General features: G+C 42.6%; 1 protein-coding gene across 2 annotated transcripts in view; it reads right to left on the bottom strand.

Moving 5' to 3' along the window:
• Positions 1 to 648: 648 nt before the first annotated feature.
• cnksr3 (cnksr family member 3) overlaps positions 649 to 19,084 on the bottom strand; it is a 37,851-nt gene continuing 19,415 nt past the window's right edge. Inside the window, exons 4-14 of one of the 2 annotated variants that reach the window (XR_008631628.1) lie at positions 18,093 to 18,180; positions 17,339 to 17,380; positions 15,978 to 16,082; positions 13,474 to 13,533; positions 11,369 to 11,437; positions 10,179 to 10,319; positions 7,729 to 7,853; positions 5,152 to 5,300; positions 2,654 to 2,713; positions 741 to 1,958; positions 649 to 707 (exon numbers count right to left, since the gene is read on the bottom strand). Coding sequence is in view for 1 of the 2 variants with exons in the window: in XM_055149140.1 (XP_055005115.1) it covers positions 1,723 to 1,958; positions 2,654 to 2,713; positions 5,152 to 5,300; positions 7,729 to 7,853; positions 10,179 to 10,319; positions 11,369 to 11,437; positions 13,474 to 13,533; positions 15,978 to 16,082; positions 17,339 to 17,380; positions 18,093 to 18,180 (1,075 nt within the window). In the remaining variant the exon portion in view is untranslated. Of the gene's footprint in view, positions 1,959 to 2,653; positions 2,714 to 5,151; positions 5,301 to 7,728; positions 7,854 to 10,178; positions 10,320 to 11,368; positions 11,438 to 13,473; positions 13,534 to 15,977; positions 16,083 to 17,338; positions 17,381 to 18,092; positions 18,181 to 19,084 lie in introns of both variants that reach the window. The other variant, XM_055149140.1, reaches the window with a different exon arrangement.

The raw sequence follows: 19,084 nt of genomic DNA, 5'->3' as shown, positions 1-19,084 counted from the left end.
CTGGTTTAATTGGTTTAGTCCTGGTTTAGACCTGGTTTAGTCCTGGTTTATTCTGGTTTAGTTCTGGTTTAGTCCTGGTTTAGTTCTGTTTAGTTTAGTTCTGGTTTAGTCCTGGTTTAGTTCTGGTTTAGTTCTGGTTTAGTCCTGGTTTAATCCTGGTTTAGTTCTGGTTTAGTCCTGGTTTAGTTCTGGTTTAGTCCTGGTTTAGTTCTGGTTTAGTCCTGGTTTAGTCTGGTTTAGTCCTGGTTTAGTTCTGGTTTAGTTCTGGTTTAGTCCTGGTTTAATCCTGGTTTAGTCCTGGTTTATTCTTTAGTCTGGTTTAGTCCTGGTTTAGTCCTGGTTTAGTTCTGGTTTAGTTCTGGTTTAGTCCTGGTTTATCCTGGTTTAGTTCTGGTTTAGTCCTGGTTTAGTTCTGGTTTAGTCCTGGTTTAATCCTGGTTTAGTTCTGGTTTAGACCTGGTTTAGTTCTGGTTTAGTCCTGGTTTAGTTCTGGTTTAGTCCTGGTTTAGTTCTGGTTTAGTTCTGGTTTAGTCCTGGTTTTAATCCTGGTTTAGTTCTGGTTTAGTCCTGGTTTAGTTCTGGTTTAGTTCTGGTTTACCTGGTTAGTTCTGGTTTAGACCTGGTTTAGTTCTGGTTTAGACCTGGTTTAGTTCTGGTTTAGACCTGGTTTAGTTCTGGTTTAGACCTGGTTTAGTTCTGGTTTAGACCTGGTTTAGTTCTGGTTTAGACCTGGTTTAGACCTGGTTTAGAAAGGCTTTTTCTTTAGGCAGTTTTAGATGTTTTCAAACTGAAACGGTGGAACTTTAAATGGTCTAAAACTGGCTTAGTCCTGTTATAGTCCTGGTTGAGATCTGGTTCAGTCCTGGTTCAGTCCTGGTTGAGATCTGGTTCAGTCCTGGTTTAGTCCTGTACAAGAGAACATGACAAGTACTAGTTCTTTAAAAGCAGTTTTTTGAGTCCTGCACACTTGTAATTCCTGAGTATTTTTACAAACTTGTTCATTTATCAGATCCCACAAGAGGGAGCCGTCGAGTCCCGGTTTAGACCTGGTTTAGTCCTGGTTTAGTCCTGGTTTAGTCCTGGTTCAGACTCAGTTTAGCTCTTGTTTAGTCCTGGTTTAGAAAGGCTCTTTCTTTGGCAGTTTTAGATGTTTTCAAACTAAAACAGAGGAACTTTAACTGGTCTAAAACTGGTTTAGTCCTGGTTTAGTCCTGGTTTAGTCCTGCACAAGAGAAAATGACAAAAAAGTTTGTTTAAAGCAAATTTTTGAGTTCCACATGCTCATAATTCCTGAGTACTTTTGCATAAACCATTCAGCTGTTCATTTGTCACAAGACGGAGCTGTGGAGTCCCGGTTCAGACCTGGTTTAGACCTGGTTCAGACCTGGTTCAGACCTGGTTTAGACCTGGTTCAGACCTGGTTTAGACCTGGTTTAGACCTGCCTTAGCTCTTGTTTAGTCCTGGTTTAGTCCTGATTTGCTTTTTTTTTTAGGCAGTTTTAGATGTTTTCAAACTGAAGCGGTGGAACTTTAAATGGTTTAAAACTGGTTTAGACCTGGTTCAGTCCCGGTTGAGATCTGGTTCAGTCCCGGTTCAGTCCTGGTTTAGTCCAGACCTTCGTTTCTTCGTTTCAGTGACTCAGGAGTCGCAGTCGGGACAGCCAGCCCCCGATCACGGAGCCGGCTTTGCTCCTGGACCCGGGTCTGGTCTCGGGTCTGGTCTCAGGTCTCGGTCCCGGTCCTCGGTCCCGGTCCGGACCCCGGTCCGGTGTCGGGTCCGGGGTCGGGGTGGGGGTAGGGGATGGTGGCGCTGTGGTGGAGGTCGGGGCCGAGGAAGCAGTGACTCCCTCTGATGTGGTCGACGCCGCGACCTGGAGGCCGAGCGCGGAACTGCACCGGCAGAAGCCCCTCCTCCAAAACCACGGAGACTCGATCATTACTCACACAACGATGAAGACCTGCAACCAGACCACGTTTAGACCACGTTTAGACCACGTTTAGACCACGTTTAGACCGCGTTTAGTCCTGGTTTAGTCCTGGTTTAGTCCTGGTTTAGTCCTGGTTTAGTCCTGGTTTAGTTTAGTCCTGGTTTAGTCCTGGTTTGGTCCTGGTATAGTCCTGGTTTAGTCCTGATTTAGTTTAGTCCTGGTTTAGTCCTGGTTTTGGTCCTGGTTTAGACCTGGTTTAGTTTAGTCCTGGTTTTAGTCCTGGTTCCTGGTCCTGGTTTAGTTTAGTCCTGGTTTAGTCCTGGTTTAGTCCTGGTTTAGTCCTGGTAGTCCTGGTCCTGTTTAGTCCTGGTTTAGTCCTGGTTTTCCTGGTTTAGTCCTGGTTTAGTTTAGTCCTGGTTTAGTCCTGGTTTGGTCCTGGTTTAGTCCTGGTTCAGTCCTGGTTCAGTCCTGGTTTAGTCCTGGTCCAGTCCTGGTTTAGTCCTGGTCCGGTCCTGGTCCAGTCCTGGTTCAGTCCTGGTTCAGTCCTGGTTTAGTCCTGGTTTAGTCCTGGTTTAGTCAGTCCTGGTTTAGTCCTGGTTCGGTCCTGGTTTGGTCCTGGTTTAGTCCTGGTTTAGTCCTGGTTCGGTCCTGGTTCGGTCCTGGTTCGGTCCTGGTTCGGTCCTGGTCCGGTCCTGGTTTAGTCCTGGTCCGGTCCTGGTCCAGACCTTTCCGTGGATGGACTCTGGAGCTCAGGTCTGTGGGCATTGACACTGGTCGAGTTTTACCTGAACAAAAACAAAAAGATTAAAGCAACACTACGTCATTTTCTGCTCGTCTCCATGGAGATGCTGTCGTTTCGTCTGGAGTCTGAAATGTTCCACAGTGTCTTTTTATTTATTTACTCAGTTACAGGTGATTTTTTTTTTTACATGGAGTCAGCTGCTCGTTTCCATGGAGACTGAAGTGTGGAACATTCCAGAAACAACAACATCATCATCGCCATGGAAACAGAGAAACATCCACCAGGAAAGTTACACAGACGTTTACATCATGTTTTTTAAATTATTTTGAGTTAAAATCTTCTCCTTTTACATGGAAATAAAAATTCTGAATTGAGGTTTATGAGGAAAACTTGTAAATCTGTGTTTCATTTGTTCATGAGTTTTCAAAATAAAAATTAAAAATTAAAAAAACGAAAAAAAAAAAAAAACTAAACAAATATTCTTCATTATTTGTCTCCAAAACCAAAATGAACAAAACAGAAAATGATTTGTTTTTTCAATTTTTGATTTTGTGTTTAAATGAAAAATGGACAAAACGGATAACGGACTAAACCAGAACTAAACCAGGACTAAACCAGAACTAAACCAGGACTAAACCAGGACTAAACCAGACTAAACCAGGACTGAACCAGGACTAAACCAGGAACTAAACCAGGACTAAACCAGGACTAAACCAGGACTAAACCAGAACTAAACCAGGACTAAACCAGAACTAAACCAGGACTGAACCAGGACTAAACCAGGACTAAACCAGGACTGAACCAGGACTAAACCAGAACTAAACCAGAACTAAACCAGGACTAAACCAGAACTAAACCAGAACTAAACCAGGACTAAACCAGGACTAAACCAAACTAAACCAGAACTAAACCAGGACTAAACCAGGACTAACCAGAACTAAACCAGAACTAAACCAGGACTAAACCAGAACTAAACCAGAACTAAACCAGAACTAAACCAGGACTAAACCAAGACTAAACCAGACTAAACCAGAACTAAACCAGGACTAAACCAGGACTAAACCAGGACTAAACCAGAACTAAACCAGGACTAAACCAGAACTAAACCAGAACTAAACCAGAACTAAACCAGACTAAACCAGAACTAAACCAGAACTAAACCAGAACTAAACCAGGACTAAACCAGAACTAAACCAGAACTAAACCAGGAACTAAACCAGGACTAAACCAAGACTAGACCAGAACTAAACCAGAACTAAACCAGAACTAAACCAGGACTAAACCAAGACTAACCAGGACTAGACCAGGACTAAACCAGGACTAAACCAGAACTAAACCAGGACTAAACCAGGACTAAACCAGGACTAAACCAGGACTAAACCAGGACTAGACCAGGACTAGACCAGGACTGAACCAGAACTAAACCAGAACTAAACCAGGACTAAACCAGGACTAAACCAAGACTAGACCAGGACTAAACCAAGACTAGACCAGGACTAGACCAGGACTGAACCAGGACTAGACCAGAACTAGACCAGGACTGAACCAGGACTAAACCAGGACTAAACCAGAACTAGACCAGGACTGAACCAGGACTAGACCAGGACTAAACCAAGACTAGACCAGGACTAGACCAGGACTGAACCAGGACTAGACCAGAACTAGACCAGGACTGAACCAGAACTAAACCAGGACTAAACCAGGACTAAACCAAGACTAGACCAGGACTAGACCAGGACTAAACCAGGACTGAACCAGGACTGAACCAGAACTAAACCAGGACTAGACCAGGTCTAGACCAGGACTAAACCAGGACTGAACCAGGACTAGACCAGGACTGAACCAGGACTAGACCAGGACTAGACCAGGACTAAACCAGGACTAAACCAGGACTGAACCAGGTCTAAACCAAGACTAGACCAGGACTAGACCAGGACTGAACCAGGACTAAACCAGAACTAGAACCAGGACTGAAACCAGAACTAAACCAGGACTGAACCAGGACTAAACCAGGACTAAACCAGGACTAAACCAGGACTAAACCAGGACTGAACCAGGACTAAACCAGGACTGAACCAGGACTAAACCAAGATTCAACGTGGTCAGAACTCAGACCAGGACCAGGACTGAGACCAGGATTGACACTGGTTCAGTCCTGGTTTAGTCCTGGTTTAGTCCCGGTTTAGTCCTGGTTTAGTCCTGGTTTAGTCCCGGTTTAGTCCTGGTTTAGTCCTGGTTTAGTCCTGGTTTAGTCCGTATGCGGCGCAAAAGTCCGGTTTGCATTTTCAAGTCACGGAAACGGGAAACGACCGTTATTTTTCATTTAAACAAAATCGTTTTATTTTGAAAAACAATTGACAAACGGATTCAGGAGTTTAACAGGTAAAACGATTCAGAAGTTTTATTTCCATGTAAAAAGATTTAAATTCCGATTTAAAGGTTTGTGTCTGGGTCAGGTTCAGGTGAGGATGTGAGACTCACTCCGTGCAGACGAGCGCTGACGCAGCCTCACGGGGTTCACAGGTCGAGGGTCGTCTGAGGTCGCCGGGGTCACGGGGGTCACGGGGGTCACGGGGTCCGAGCTGCCGAGCGGTTTGTCCAGAGCTCGGAGCAAAGACGAACCCGACTCACTGAAACACAACGAGTTAAAGCAGCATTACGGGATATTCTAACTGTGAAAGGACAAAGTGTGAAGCACAAACACCTCACCTCACAGCCAATCAGAGCTCAGCACAAACTCCTCACAGCCAATCAGAGCTCAGCACAAACACCTCACAGCCAATCAGAGCTCAGCACAAACTCCTCACAGCCAATCAGAGCTCAGCACAAACTCCTCACAGCCAATCAGAGCTCAGCACAAACACCTCACAGCCAATCAGAGCCCAGCACAAACACCTCACAGCCAATCAGAGCTCAGCACAAACTCCTCACAGCCAATCAGAGCTCAGTCGTCACAGCACAGTTTGTTCATAAAAATGATTTTCGAGGAAAAACCTGGATTTAAGTTTCATGTTGAGAATCACTCACCAAAACTGAGGTTAAATTTTAGTTAAAATAAAAATAAAAAAACTAAATCTTGAGGTTTTTATTTCAAATCCTTAAGTCAAGACCTGCTCAAGCCAACATGAACCTGTTCTTGTTTTTAACCATAATTAGTAAATAAAAGGAAATAAATTGTTTAATGTAACAATTATATAATAATACAAATTAAATAAATAAAATCCTATAAAGATCCGTCCTGGTTTAGTCCTGGGTCCTGGTTCAGTTTAGTCCTGGTTTAGTCCTGGTTTAGTCCTGGTTTAGTCCTGGTTTAGTCCTGGTCCTGGTTTAGTCCTGGTTTAGTCCTGGTTCAGTCCTGGTTCAGTTTCCTGGTTCAGTCCTGGTTCAGTCCTGGTTCAGTCCTGGTTTCAGTCCTGGTTTAGTCCTGGTTCAGTCCTGGTTTCAGTCCTGGTTTCAGTCCTGGTTCAGTTTAGTCCTGGTTCAGTCCTGGTTCAGTCCTGGTCCTGGTTCAGTCCTGGTTCAGTCCTGGTTCAGTCCTGGTTTAGTCCTGGTTCAGTCAGTCCAGTCCTGGTTCAGTCCTGGTTCAGTCCTGGTTCAGTCCTGGTTTAGTCCTGGTTTAGTCCTGGTTCAGTCCTGGTTTAGTCTCTAGTTTAGTTCATTTGTTTTTTCATTTTGGTTTTGGAGACAAATAATGAAGAAAATAGTTGTTGTTGTTTTTTTCTTCATTATTTTCCTTTCATAAAGATCAGGAGTCTGCAGCTCATCCAAGGATTTCAGAATTAGACATTATATAACATTAACATTAACATAATATTATATAACATTAACATTAACATAATATTATATAACAGAAACTAAAAATATGATGGATTAAATGTCTGTTTTCTTTGTAAATGTTTAATTTTGATGCTTCATTTTGTGCACTGACAACTGGACGTCCAACTCTACCTCATCTTCATGTACCAGAGTAATCAGAGTACACATGATGAGTAACTGTATTCAGTTACAGTTACTGTTTCAGTGAGTGGGAATTGGATTACAGTTACTTTGTTCAAATAAATGGATTAAACACAGAGGGATTTAACTGTTTTACATTTTGGGCTGAACCAGGACTAAACCAGGACTAAACCAGGACTAAAACCAGGACTAAAACCAGGACTAAACCAGGACTAAAACCAGGACTAAACCAGGACTAAAACCAGGACTAAACCAGGACTAAAACCAGGACTAAAACCAGGACTAAACCAGGACTAAAACCAGGACTAAACCAGGACTAAACCAGGACTAAACCAGGACTAAACCAGGACTAAACCAGGACTAAACCAGGACTAAACCAGGACTAAACCAGGACTAAAACCAGGACTAAACCAGGAAAACCAGGACTAAACCAGGACTAACCAGGACTAAACCAGGACTAAACCAGGACTAAACCAGGACTAAAACCAGGACTAAACCAGGACTAAACCAGGACTAAAACCAGGACTAAAACCAGGACTAAAACCAGGACTAAACCAGGACTAAAACCAGGACTGAACCAAGACTAAACCAGGTCTAAACCAGGACTAAACCAGGACTAAACCAGGACTAAAACCAGGACTAAAACCAGGACTAAACCAGGACTAAAACCAGGACTAAACCAGGACTAAACCAGGACTAAAACCAGGACTGAACCAAGACTAAACCAGGTCTAAACCAGGACTAAACCAGGACTAAACCAGGACTAAAACCAGGACTAAAACCAGGACTAAACCAGGACTAAACCAGGACTAAAACCAGGACTAAACCAGGACTAAAACCAGGACTGAACCAAGACTAAACCAGGTCTAAACCAGGACTAAACCAGGACTAAAACCAGGACTAAACCAGGACTAAACCAGGACTAAAACCAGGACTAAAACCAGGACTAAAACCAGGACTAAACCAGGACTAAACCAGGACTAAAACCAGGACTAAACCAGGACTAAACCAGGACTAAACCAGGACTAAACCATGGAGAGGAGCGGCACCAGGAGCGGCTGAAGGTTCTACAGAGGAACAGAGGAACGTGCAGTTACTCACAGTGGACTGTAGGGGGCAGAAGGAGGAGGAGGGATGTACAGATCCAGGATGGACGCTGCTACTGGTTCTGGTCCTGGTTCTGGTTCTGGTCCAGGTCCGGGTCTGGGTGCACTGGGCTGATGAGTCTGAACAAAACAAAATAACAATGAACTGCAACACCACTGCAGACCACAAGAGGGCGCAAGAGAGACCTGGTTTAGTCCTGGTTTAGTCCTGGTTTAGACCTGGTTCAGTCCTGGTTTAGTCCTGGTTTAGTCCTGGTTCAGACCTGGTTTAGTCCTGGTTTAGACCTGGTTTAGTCCTGGTTTAGTCCTGGTTCAGACCTGGTTTAGTCCTGGTTTAGTCCTGGTTTAGTCCTGGTTTAGACCTGGTTCAGTCCTGGTTCAGTCTTGTTCAGTCTTGGTTCAGTCTTGGTTTAGACTCTGGTTTAGACTCAGTTTTAGTCCTGGTTTAGACCTGGTTTAGTCCTGGTTTAGTCCTGGTTCAGACCTGGTTTAGTCCTGGTTTAGTCCTGGTTTAGTCCTGGTTTAGACCTGGTTCAGTCCTGGTTCAGTCCTGGTTTAGACTCTGGTTTAGACTCAGTTTTAGTCCTGGTTTAGACTCTGGTTTAGTCCTGTTTTAGTCCTGGTTTAGTCCTGGTTTAGACCTGGTTCAGTTCTGGTTCAGTCTTGGTTCAGTCTTGGTTTAGTCCTGGTTTAGACCTGGTTCAGTTCTGGTTCAGTCTTGGTTCAGTCTTGGTTCAGTCCTGGTTTAGACTCTGGTTTAGACTCAGTTTTAGTCCTGGTTTAGACTCTGGTTTAGACTCAGTTTTAGTCCTGGTTTAGTCCTGGTTTAGACTCTGGTTTAGACTCAGTTTTAGTCCTGGTTTAGTCCTGGTTTAGTCCTGGTTTAGTCCTGGTTTAGTCCTGTTTTAGTCCTGGTCTTGCGCTGTGGAGGAAGTGACCTTTGACCCTGACAGGACGGATCCGGCGGGCCTCGGTGGACTCGGGGTTTATCTGCGCTCACACACTTCCTGATCCGCGTCGCTTTGTTTAAATCCACAAAAACTTGGTCTCCGTGACGACGGCGCTCGCACCTTTTACACTTTACATCTTTAGTTTTAAACGGAGACAATAAAAAAAAATTACCCATTTATGTTTCAGATTTTGGTAATTCTGTAATAAAGAACCACAGTTTGTCATTTTAGGATTAATTCCAGATGGTTTTGGAGGAAATCATAAAAAATGCCTCTTAAGAATTTGAATTGCTGCACTGAGACTTTACAGAAAGATCTTCATCAAGAGACGCAGTCCCACATTTGCTCTAGACGACGATGACGACGATTAGTGTATGTGTGTAATTGTTTCTGATATTATTTGTTTTTCTCCGGGGCGTTTATTTGTTTCAGTCACTTAACAGACCAGGCTTTTATTTGAGACCAGGCGGTGATTTGGGGCAGGACATTAATTCCTTCGTCACAAAAATCTTGCTCAGCGTCGCCGTTCTACATGTCCTGGCGACTCCTTTGCCTTTTTACCTTGTGGGCAGATTCTTGGCGCCTCGTCCCTTCGCCACGACTTTCCTCTGACGCCGCAGCAGCTACGATCACGTCGCTGTTTCCTCCCAGTCGACAAACTCGAGTCATTTTACCAAAACTCCTCAAACCTGCTTCAGTTTCCTGCCCGATGTGTCGCTCCGTCTTTCTTTTTTTACGTCACTTTGAAATCAGGATTTCACAGAGACGTCGTCTGTTCCTCCACTTTTTCAGTGAAGCTGAGGCCGATCAGGACAGAGCCTGTCCACTCCGAGTCACACGACCAGACTGGTGTGGGCAGCACTGACCTGAAGTCAAACCGCTCCTGTCGCTGTAAACATCAGACTCTGTGTGTGTCGCTGCACGAATCTTCACATCTTGGTTCAATAAAAAACAAAAACTGGGAAATGGCAGTTTGAGCCACAAACACTGACTCGACTGGACTGGACTCGACTGGACTCGACTGACTGCTCGACTGCATTAGACTGCATTAGACTCGACTGCATTAGATTTGACTGCATTAGACTCGACTGCATTAGACTCGACTGCATTAGACTCGACTGCATTAGATTCGACTGCATTAGACTCGACTGCATTACTGCATTAGACTCGACTGCATTAGACTCGACTGCATTAGACTCGACTGCATTAGACTCGACTGCATTAGACTCGACTGCATTAGACTCGACTGCATTAGACTCGACTGCATTAGACTCGACTGCATTAGACTCGACTGCATTAGACTCAGAGTTTTTTTGGACCCGGTGGTTGTTTATCAAACTCTACACCTGCACTCGGTGTCGGTTCATTCAAACCCGGTGATTATTTGGTGTTTTACGGCAGTTGAAGTTGTTTCCGTCCCGTTCAGTCCAGTCTGGCTGTGCTTCGTCTGTCGTAGGGAGTATTATACCTGTGTTGTGGGGGCTGCAGTACTGACCTTGACCAGAGGGGGTCTCCAGCGCATGTTCCTGAGCGGCGCCGCGCTCACGTTTCCCGCCGCTCGCTTCTTCAGCGTCAGAACCACCGACCCCGAGTCCGAACGCAAACGCTCCACCAACCGCTTCAACTGCCAGCCCACCTGACCAATCAGAGCACAGAGAACAGTCACCTGACCAATCAGAGCACAGAGAACAGTCACCTGACCAATCAGAGCACAGAGAACAGTCACATGACCAATCAGAGCACAGAGAACAGTCACCTGACCAATCAGAGCACAGAGAACAGTCACCTGACCAATCAGAGCACAGAGAACAGTCACATGACCAATCAGAGCACAGGACACAGTCACTGACCAATCAGAGCACAGAGAACAGTCACTGACCAATCAGAGCACAGAGACACAGTCACATGACCAATCAGAGCACAGGACACAGTCACTGACCAAATCAGAGCACAGAGAACAGTCACATGACCAATCAGAGCACAGAGAACAGTCACCTGACCAATCAGAGCACAGAGAACAGTCACATGACCAATCAGAGCACAGGACACAGTCACTTGACCAATCAGAGGAGAGAAAACAGTCACCTGACCAATCAGAGCACAGAGAACAGTCACCTGACCAATCAGAGCACAGAGAACAGTCACATGACCAATCAGAGCACAGGACACAGTCACATGACCAATCAGAGCACAGGACACAGTCACTTGACCAATCAGAGCACAGAAACAGTCACATGACCAATCAGAGCACAGGACACAGTCACTTGACCAATCAGAGGAGAGAAAGAGTCACCTGACCAATCAGAGCACAGGAAACAGAACTGACCAATCAGAGCACAGGAAACAGAACTGACCAATCAGAGAGGAGAGACCTGGACACAGGTGGAATAAACACAGAGAGGTTCAGGTGTTGAACCAGGGACTTGTGTTCTGTCGAAATGAGCTCCCGCAGCCTAAACTGACAGTGATGTCCATCGATTCACGCTGCCCCGTCAAAATAAGCTCCTGATGTTTTTCCGTTTACAGTTGTACAGATCTAATAAACCCTGACCTCTGACCTCCAGTTTGTCACATGGTGATCACACTTCAGACTTTAGTTCTGTCAAATCTGTCTCGGGAGCTCAAACCGACAGGACACCGTCTGACTGTGAGGAGACAGGGCTAACCACTCTGCCGCACACTCACCACCGTCTGCCCGTCCACTCGGACCAACTCGTCCCCCGCGTGGATCCTCTGAGTCCGATCGGCCGGAGACTGAGACAGAGACACGACAAAAAGACAGAGACACGACAGAGACACAACAGAGACACGACAAAAAGACAGAGACACAAACAGAGACACAGAGACACAAACAGAGACACGACAAAAAGACAGAGACACAAACAGAGACACAACAAAAAGACAGAGACACAAACAGAGACACAGAGACACACAGAGACACAACAAAAAGACAGAGACACGACAGAGACACAGAGACACACGACAAAAAGACAGAGACACGACAGAGACACAGAGACAACAGAGACAAAAAGACAGAGACACGACAGAGACACACAGAGACACAACAGAGACACAACAAAAAGACAGAGACACACACAGAGACACAACAGAGACACACAACAGAGACACAACAGAGACACAACAAAAGAGACACAGAGACACACAGAGACACAACAGAGACACAGAGACACAACAAAAAGACAGAGACACGACAGAGACACAAACAGAGACACAGAGACACACAGAGACACAACAAAAACACAGAGACACAGAGACACACAGAGACACAACAGAGACACAACAAAAAGACAGAGACACGACAGAGACACAAACAGAGACACAACAGAGACACAACAAAAGACAGAGACACAACAGAGACACAACAGAGACACAGAGACACAGAGACACAACAAAAAGACAGAGACACGACAGAGACACAGAGACACACAGAGACACACAGAGACACAACAGAGACACAACAAAAAGACAGAGACACGACAGAGACACAACAAAAAGACAGAGACACACAGAGACACACAACAGAGACACAGAGACACAACAAAAAGACAGAGACACGACAGAGACACACAGAGACAGAGACACAACAAAAAGACAGAGACACACAGAGACACAACAGAGACACACAGAGACACAGAGACATGAGATTTATTTAGTGACATGAAGGTTTAAAGAGTCACAAAGTTTTTCCTTGAGTCTGAACTGTGTCTGTGTTTTGGAGTTTTCCTCTGATGACGTCAGCAGAGGAATTCAGTTTTACACAACAAATCTCCAGTCTTAAATTTATAGTTTAATCTGTGTGTCATTCGTTCAATCATTTTTTTCAAAATAAAATAAAAAAAGAAGAAAATTTATTAAAAAACATATATATATTTTCTTCATTATTTGTGTCCAAAACCAAAATGAAAAAACAGATAAAGATTTTTTTTTTTTTTTTTTCGATTTTGTGTTTGAATGAAAAATGGAAAAATGGAAAATGGACTGAACCTGGACTGAACCAAGACTAAAAAGTTTTCAGTCCCAGTCTGGTCCCGGTCTCAGTAACGAGCTCAGTCCTGGTCTCAATCACGGTCTGGTCCCAGTCTCAGTCCAGGTCTCAGTCCCGGTCTCAGTCCTGGTCCTGTTCCCGGTCTAAAACAGGACTAAAACAGGACTGAACCAGGACAGAACCGGTCTAAGTCCTGGTCTCAGTCCCGGTCTGGTTACAGTCTGGTCGGACCTGGTTCAGTCCTGTTTTTGTCCTGGTTTAGTCCTGTTATAGTCCTGTTTTAGTCCTGTTATAGTCCTGTTTTAGTCCTGGTTCAGTTTTTTCCATTTTTCATTTAAACACAAAATCGAAAACTGAAAAAAACAATCTTTATCTTTTTTTTTCATTTTGGTTTTGGAGACAAATAATGAAGAAAATTGTTTTAAATAGTTTTTCCGTTTTCTTATTTTAGGTTTTATTTTGAAAAACAAATGAACAAACGACACACGGGGATTCAGTTTAAACCTCACACTGCAACTTTTCTCTCTCTTTAAAACTTACATCAGGTTTTTCATCTTTTTTCAGATTTATTTTTTGACTTTCTTGTTCTGAAATGTTTCGTTCTCGTCTAGAGGTCGATTATTTTCAGAGAACTTGTCACATAAAGTGATTTTGCTGCGTGGACACATCACATCAACACTTTTGAGTCATTTTCTGAGAGATTTAATAGTTCAGATTTTACATTTTGGCCAAGTTTTGTTTTGTTTTTCTCCACAAAATGGTGTCGTACATAAACTGGACTCACGTTCTGTGTGGTTCCGGTGATCAGGTGCAAACCGTCGTACGTGGATTTGATGTAAATTCCCTGAAACACAAAACAACAACAACAACAGCACGACGTAAACAAAGAGAAGTTCATTTAAACCCACGCGACGTTTAGAAAGTTTCAGAAAAATAAAGACTGTTGCCATAGCGATTAAAATTTAAACCTCAGTAAATATTAGACATCCACCGTTTTTGTTTTGTTTTTAACGACCGAAATGAAACGATCGATAAAAATCTGCTGATAGTTTTGGGTCGATATAAAAGAGCAGGTTTGGACATTTTCCACAAATTAGATCATTTAAATTTAGAACAAACTCAGGTCGGTTTTACTCCAAACTGTGTAAGAGAAATAATACTTGGATAATTATCCAATCTAAATTTATTTGTCTGCCACATTTTACCAACACAAAGTCTCCAAAGAGCTGCACAGAGAATAAACAATATAAACATATTAAATCAACTAAAGCATCAAAAAATAAATCAAATAAATAAAAATCAAATCAAATAAATAAATATAAAAAATATAAATCAAAAACATAAATACAATAATTATAATATTTTAAAAAAATCTAATCAAATAAATTAAATAAATAATAAAAAAATATAAATAAAAAATATAAATACATTATAATATAAAAAAATGAATAAAATAAATTAAAACATAAAAAATACTAAAATAGAAAAATTGCTAATAAAATCATTAAAAAACAGTCAGAGGACGACACAGTTCTCACGCTGTGGTAAAGTCGGTGAGTAAAAGTGTTTTTAAATGAGACTTAAAAGAATGGACTGAAGGGGGCGCTGTGAACGTGAGGGGGGGTTCCAAAAGTTTGGGGCCAACTACAGAAAAGACCTGATCACTCTAGAACAGGAGTGTCAAACATCCGGCCCAGGGGCCAGATCCGGCCCTCCAAGACCTTTAATGTGGCCCTGGGCTGATTTTCTACTAAAATATTTTAATGATATTTTCTATTAAAATGGTGTTAATTTTGTGTGGTGTTTATCACAGCAGCGTCTCCAGCGTCTCTGTACGTGGCCCCTCCCACCAGAGCAGCACAAATGAAGACTTGTCTCTTTCCAAACGCTCTTAAAGGACGATCGTTTTGACTGTTGACCGAGACACCCTCATCAGAAAAATGTCCAACATGAGAAAAGTGGAGCCGAGTGCAGGATTTTACAACAAAAATGGATTTACCGTATTTTATGGATGATTAGTCGCTCTGTATTATAAGGCGCACTGTCATTAAATGGTCGATGTTTGAACTTTTTTCACAAATAAACGGCGTGGGACTTTAAAGGAAACCCAACAGTGTGATGGGTGAGTGGTTTTGTTTGTTTGTTCGTTCACGGTGACTCTGGGTTTGTTCAGTTGTGGCGTGTAGGGAGGGTGTGTCTGGGACCAACAGATTGTCGGTGTGTTCACAGTGACTCAGTCGTGTCTAGAAGCGGAACGTCGCGCACGTCGCTTTTTCGGTTCGTTCCTCCGTTCCGTTCCTCGTCGGCGTGGAGTGATGAGTGTGTCTGTGTGTCTGTGGGTGTGTTTCGTTGTGCGGTCGCTGTCTGCTCCGTGTGTGTTTGTGTGTTCTGTGTGTGTTTGTGTGTTCTCTGGGTGGTTCTTTGTAGTTTACTGAAGTCGTGCTGGGACACCCGAGTGGATTCGTGTATGGGGGCGCTCTGGATTGTGGCGTGCGGTCGTTTTTTGATGCAGTTAGAGGCTTAAGAGCGCAACTAATGACCCGGAAAATACAGTATTCCTATTTCCATACAAGTTCATGTTAAAACTTTGTGTTGAAATTGTATTTTTCTTAAAGTTTCAGGTTGTTAATAATATTATAATATTTTGTAAAAGAAAGAGTTCATCAATTAAAAAAGATTTGTGTAATAGATTTGTGTTTCTCTGCACAAATATTTGAACTTATTGTTAGTTTTGGGGTTTATATGACATGAGTTTTCTGACCCAGACACTTTGGATCCAAGTCGGTTGGACACGACCCCAGGAACAAAACCAGTTGGACACTCCTGGTCTAGACTCCCACATCAAACACACAGACACAAAAACTGTGTCAGTCGTTTGTGTTTTGTTTGTGCTGTAAAAAGTTCAGTTTGTGTGATTCTGAAATTATCATTTTTATTTTAGGTCGACTCAAAACAGCAGAAAATGAAACCAAACGTTTGTGTTTGGTTTGTGTTGTTTTGTGTGTGACTGTTTTTATTTGTGTGAGTTTATTTCTAAAATTATGAATTATAATTTTTTATATGAGGTCATTTTCGTTCAGTTGACGACAGCAACTTTAACAAAACTCCACAAAACTCCAGAGAGAGAAACGACCTGAGGCTGTGGAAAAAAGTCTAAAATAATCTAAAGTTTCTAAGTTTTGATCCAGACTTTTCCACAGACTCAGGTCGATGTTTTTGGAAAACAAGACCACAGCGTCTTGGATTGATCTTCCAGATTTGATTCCAGTTCTGTGATTGGCTCCTCACCAGTCCCTGTCCCGGCCGCACGTCGCTGATGGTGACGTCCTCCAGGGTCCAGGGGTCAGGGGTCAACGCCGTCGCCTGCTCACAAATCCCGTTCAGAGACTTGGACTGAAACAAAAACAAAAAGAGAAATAATACAAAAGACAGAGAATCTACAGGACAGAGGACAGAGGGACAGAGAGGACAGAGGACAGAGGACAGAGGACAGAGGACAGAGGACAGAGGACAGAGGACAGAGGACAGAGGACAGAGGACAGAGGACAGAGAGGACAGAGGACAGAGGACAGAGGACAGAGGACAGAGGACAGAGGACAGAGGACAGAGAGGACAGAGGACAGAGGACAGAGGACAGAGGACAGAGGACAGAGGACAGAAGGACAGGACAGAGGACAGAGGACAGGACAGAGGACAGAAGGACAGAGGACAGAAGGACAGAAGGACAGAAGGACAGAGGACAGAGGACAGAAGGACAGAGGAGGACAGAGGACAGAGGACAGAAGGACAGAGGACAGAAGGACAGAGGACAGAGGACAGAGGACAGAGGACAGAGAGGACAGAGGACAGAGGACAGAGGACAGAAGGACAGAGGGACAGAGGGACAGAGGACAGAAGGACAGAAGGACAGAAGGACAGAGGACAGAAGAGATTTTTCCTAAAAAGGGAAACAGGAAACAGGAAACAGGAAAGCACCAATCAGCTGCTGCTTTGTGGAAAACAGGAAATGGAGGCAGAGTCATCGGAGCATCACCGAGACGAGACGAGTTTAAGGATCAAATCCACGTTTTTAAACAAACGTCTAAACGACAAACCCTCTTGAAGTACTTCATAAAAAGTACAGACACACGGGGGAAAAGTAAAAGTACAACATGAAAACATCTGCTTAAGTAAAAGTATTAAAGTACCTGTTTAAAAATGTACTTTAAGAGTAAAAAATAAAAGTATATGAAGAGATTTTTAGAATAATTAAAGGATAAAATGTAGTGATTTTGACAAAGAATTCAGCTGATTTTAAATTACTTCAATTAATTTCTTCTTCTTTTTTTGTGCCATTTTTGTGTTTTGTTTTGCTCAAAGTTTGGACAGAAAATCTAATTAAATGTGCTAAAAAAAAAAACAGTTTCAGATAATTTCTCTCAAATGTAGTGAAGTAAAAGTATCCACAGTAAAAAGTACTTCAGTAAAGTACAGACACTTTTGTACTTTTACTTTTGTACTTGTTACTTTCACACGTCTGTTTCTTTTTTGGGGGGAGGAGGAGGAGGAACGTTTTGGATAAATGGGATTCGGCCACAAAGACAGGAAGTGGCCGGCCGCGCACAGGAAGCGAACACGTGCGCAAACAGGAAGTCACGGTTTGAACTCACCACCTCCAGGATCTTCTCCTCCATCTCGAAAACCGTGCAGTCCTGAAACACCAGAACCAGAGGAGAACATCTCAACACCAAAACAACAAAACACCAAAACAACAAAACAACCAAAACACCAAAACACAAAAAACAAAACAAAACACCAAAACAACAAAACACCAAAACAACAAAACAACAAAACAACAAAACACCAAAACAAAACAAAAACAAAACAACAAAACACCAAAACAACAAAACAACAAAACAACATGGCTCAGGACACACAGGCACATCTCACTGTTTAGTCCTGGTTTAGTCCTGGTTTAGTCCTGGTTTAGTCCTGGTTTAGTCCTGGTTTAGCCCAAAATGAGAAAACAGGAAAATCCCTCTGTGTAATCCATTTATTTCAACAAAGTAACTGTAATCTAATTACCACTCACTGAAACAGTAACTGTAACTGAATACAGTTACTCATCATTTGTACTCTGATTACTCTGGTACATGTAATCTGTTACTCCCCAACACTGACAACAGGATGCACCGGTCAGCCTGGGATTCGAACCACCAACCGCCCAACACCTCCAGACCAGATAAACCAAGAAGAAACCAGGTCTAACCAGGCGTTACCGCTTAAATCAGAGATTTATTATTATGGACTTGTGTTGGACGCCATTTTGAGGACTTGTGTTGGACGCCATTTTGAGGACTTGTGTTGGACGCCATTTTGAGGACTTGTGTTGGACGCCATTTTGAGGACTTGTGTGAGTCGTACCTTCTGCACGGTGGAGGTGAGCTCCAGACACAAGTGAATGATGCGACTCTTCGTGCTGCTCAGGTCCATGCAGCTGTTCACCGGAGCCCTGCACCAAACACACAGGGAGTTTATAGATTATACACACGTGTAGTTTATAGATTATACACACGTGTAGTTTATAGATTATACACACGTGTAGTTTATAGATTATACACACGTGTGTTTATAGATTAACACGTGTAGTTTATAGATTATACACACGTGTAGTTTATAGATTATACACACGTGTAGTTATAGATTATACACACGTGTAGTTTATAGATTATACATGTGTGTAGTTTATAGATTATACACACGTGTAGTTTATAGATTATACACACGTGTAGTTTATAGATTATATGTGTGTAGTTTATAGATTATACACGTGTGTAGTTTATAGATTATACACGTGTGTAGTTTATAGATTATACACACGTGTAGTTTATAGATTATACACACGTGTAGTTTATAGATTATACACACGTGTAGTTTATAGATTATACACACGTGTAGTTTATAGATTATACACACGTGTAGTTTATAGATTATACGTGTGTAGTTTATAGATTATACCACGTGTAGTTTATAGATTATACACACGTGTAGTTTATAGATTATACACACGTGTAGTTTATAGATTATACACACGTGTAATCTATAACTACACATGTATAATCTTAAACTACACACACGTATAGTTTATAGATTATACACACGTGTAGTTTATAGATTATACACACGTGTAGTTATAGATTTATACACATGTATATATCTATAAACTACACACACGTAGTTGATAGTAGTTGTAGTTTTAGATTATACGTGTGTAGTTTATAGATATACGTGTGTAGTTTATAGATTATACGTGTGTAGTTTATAGATTATATACGTGTGTAGTTTATAGATTATACGTGTGTAGTTTAGATTATATGTGTGTAGTTTAGAGATTATACGTGTGTAGTTTATAGATT

The sequence above is a fragment of the Boleophthalmus pectinirostris genome, unplaced genomic scaffold, assembly GCF_026225935.1.
Source record: "Boleophthalmus pectinirostris isolate CB_2022bp ecotype Guang Dong unplaced genomic scaffold, ASM2622593v1 HiC_scaffold_13, whole genome shotgun sequence".
Classification (NCBI taxonomy): domain Eukaryota; kingdom Metazoa; phylum Chordata; class Actinopteri; order Gobiiformes; family Gobiidae; genus Boleophthalmus; species Boleophthalmus pectinirostris.
This window is presented reverse-complemented; position numbering and strand designations above follow the sequence as displayed.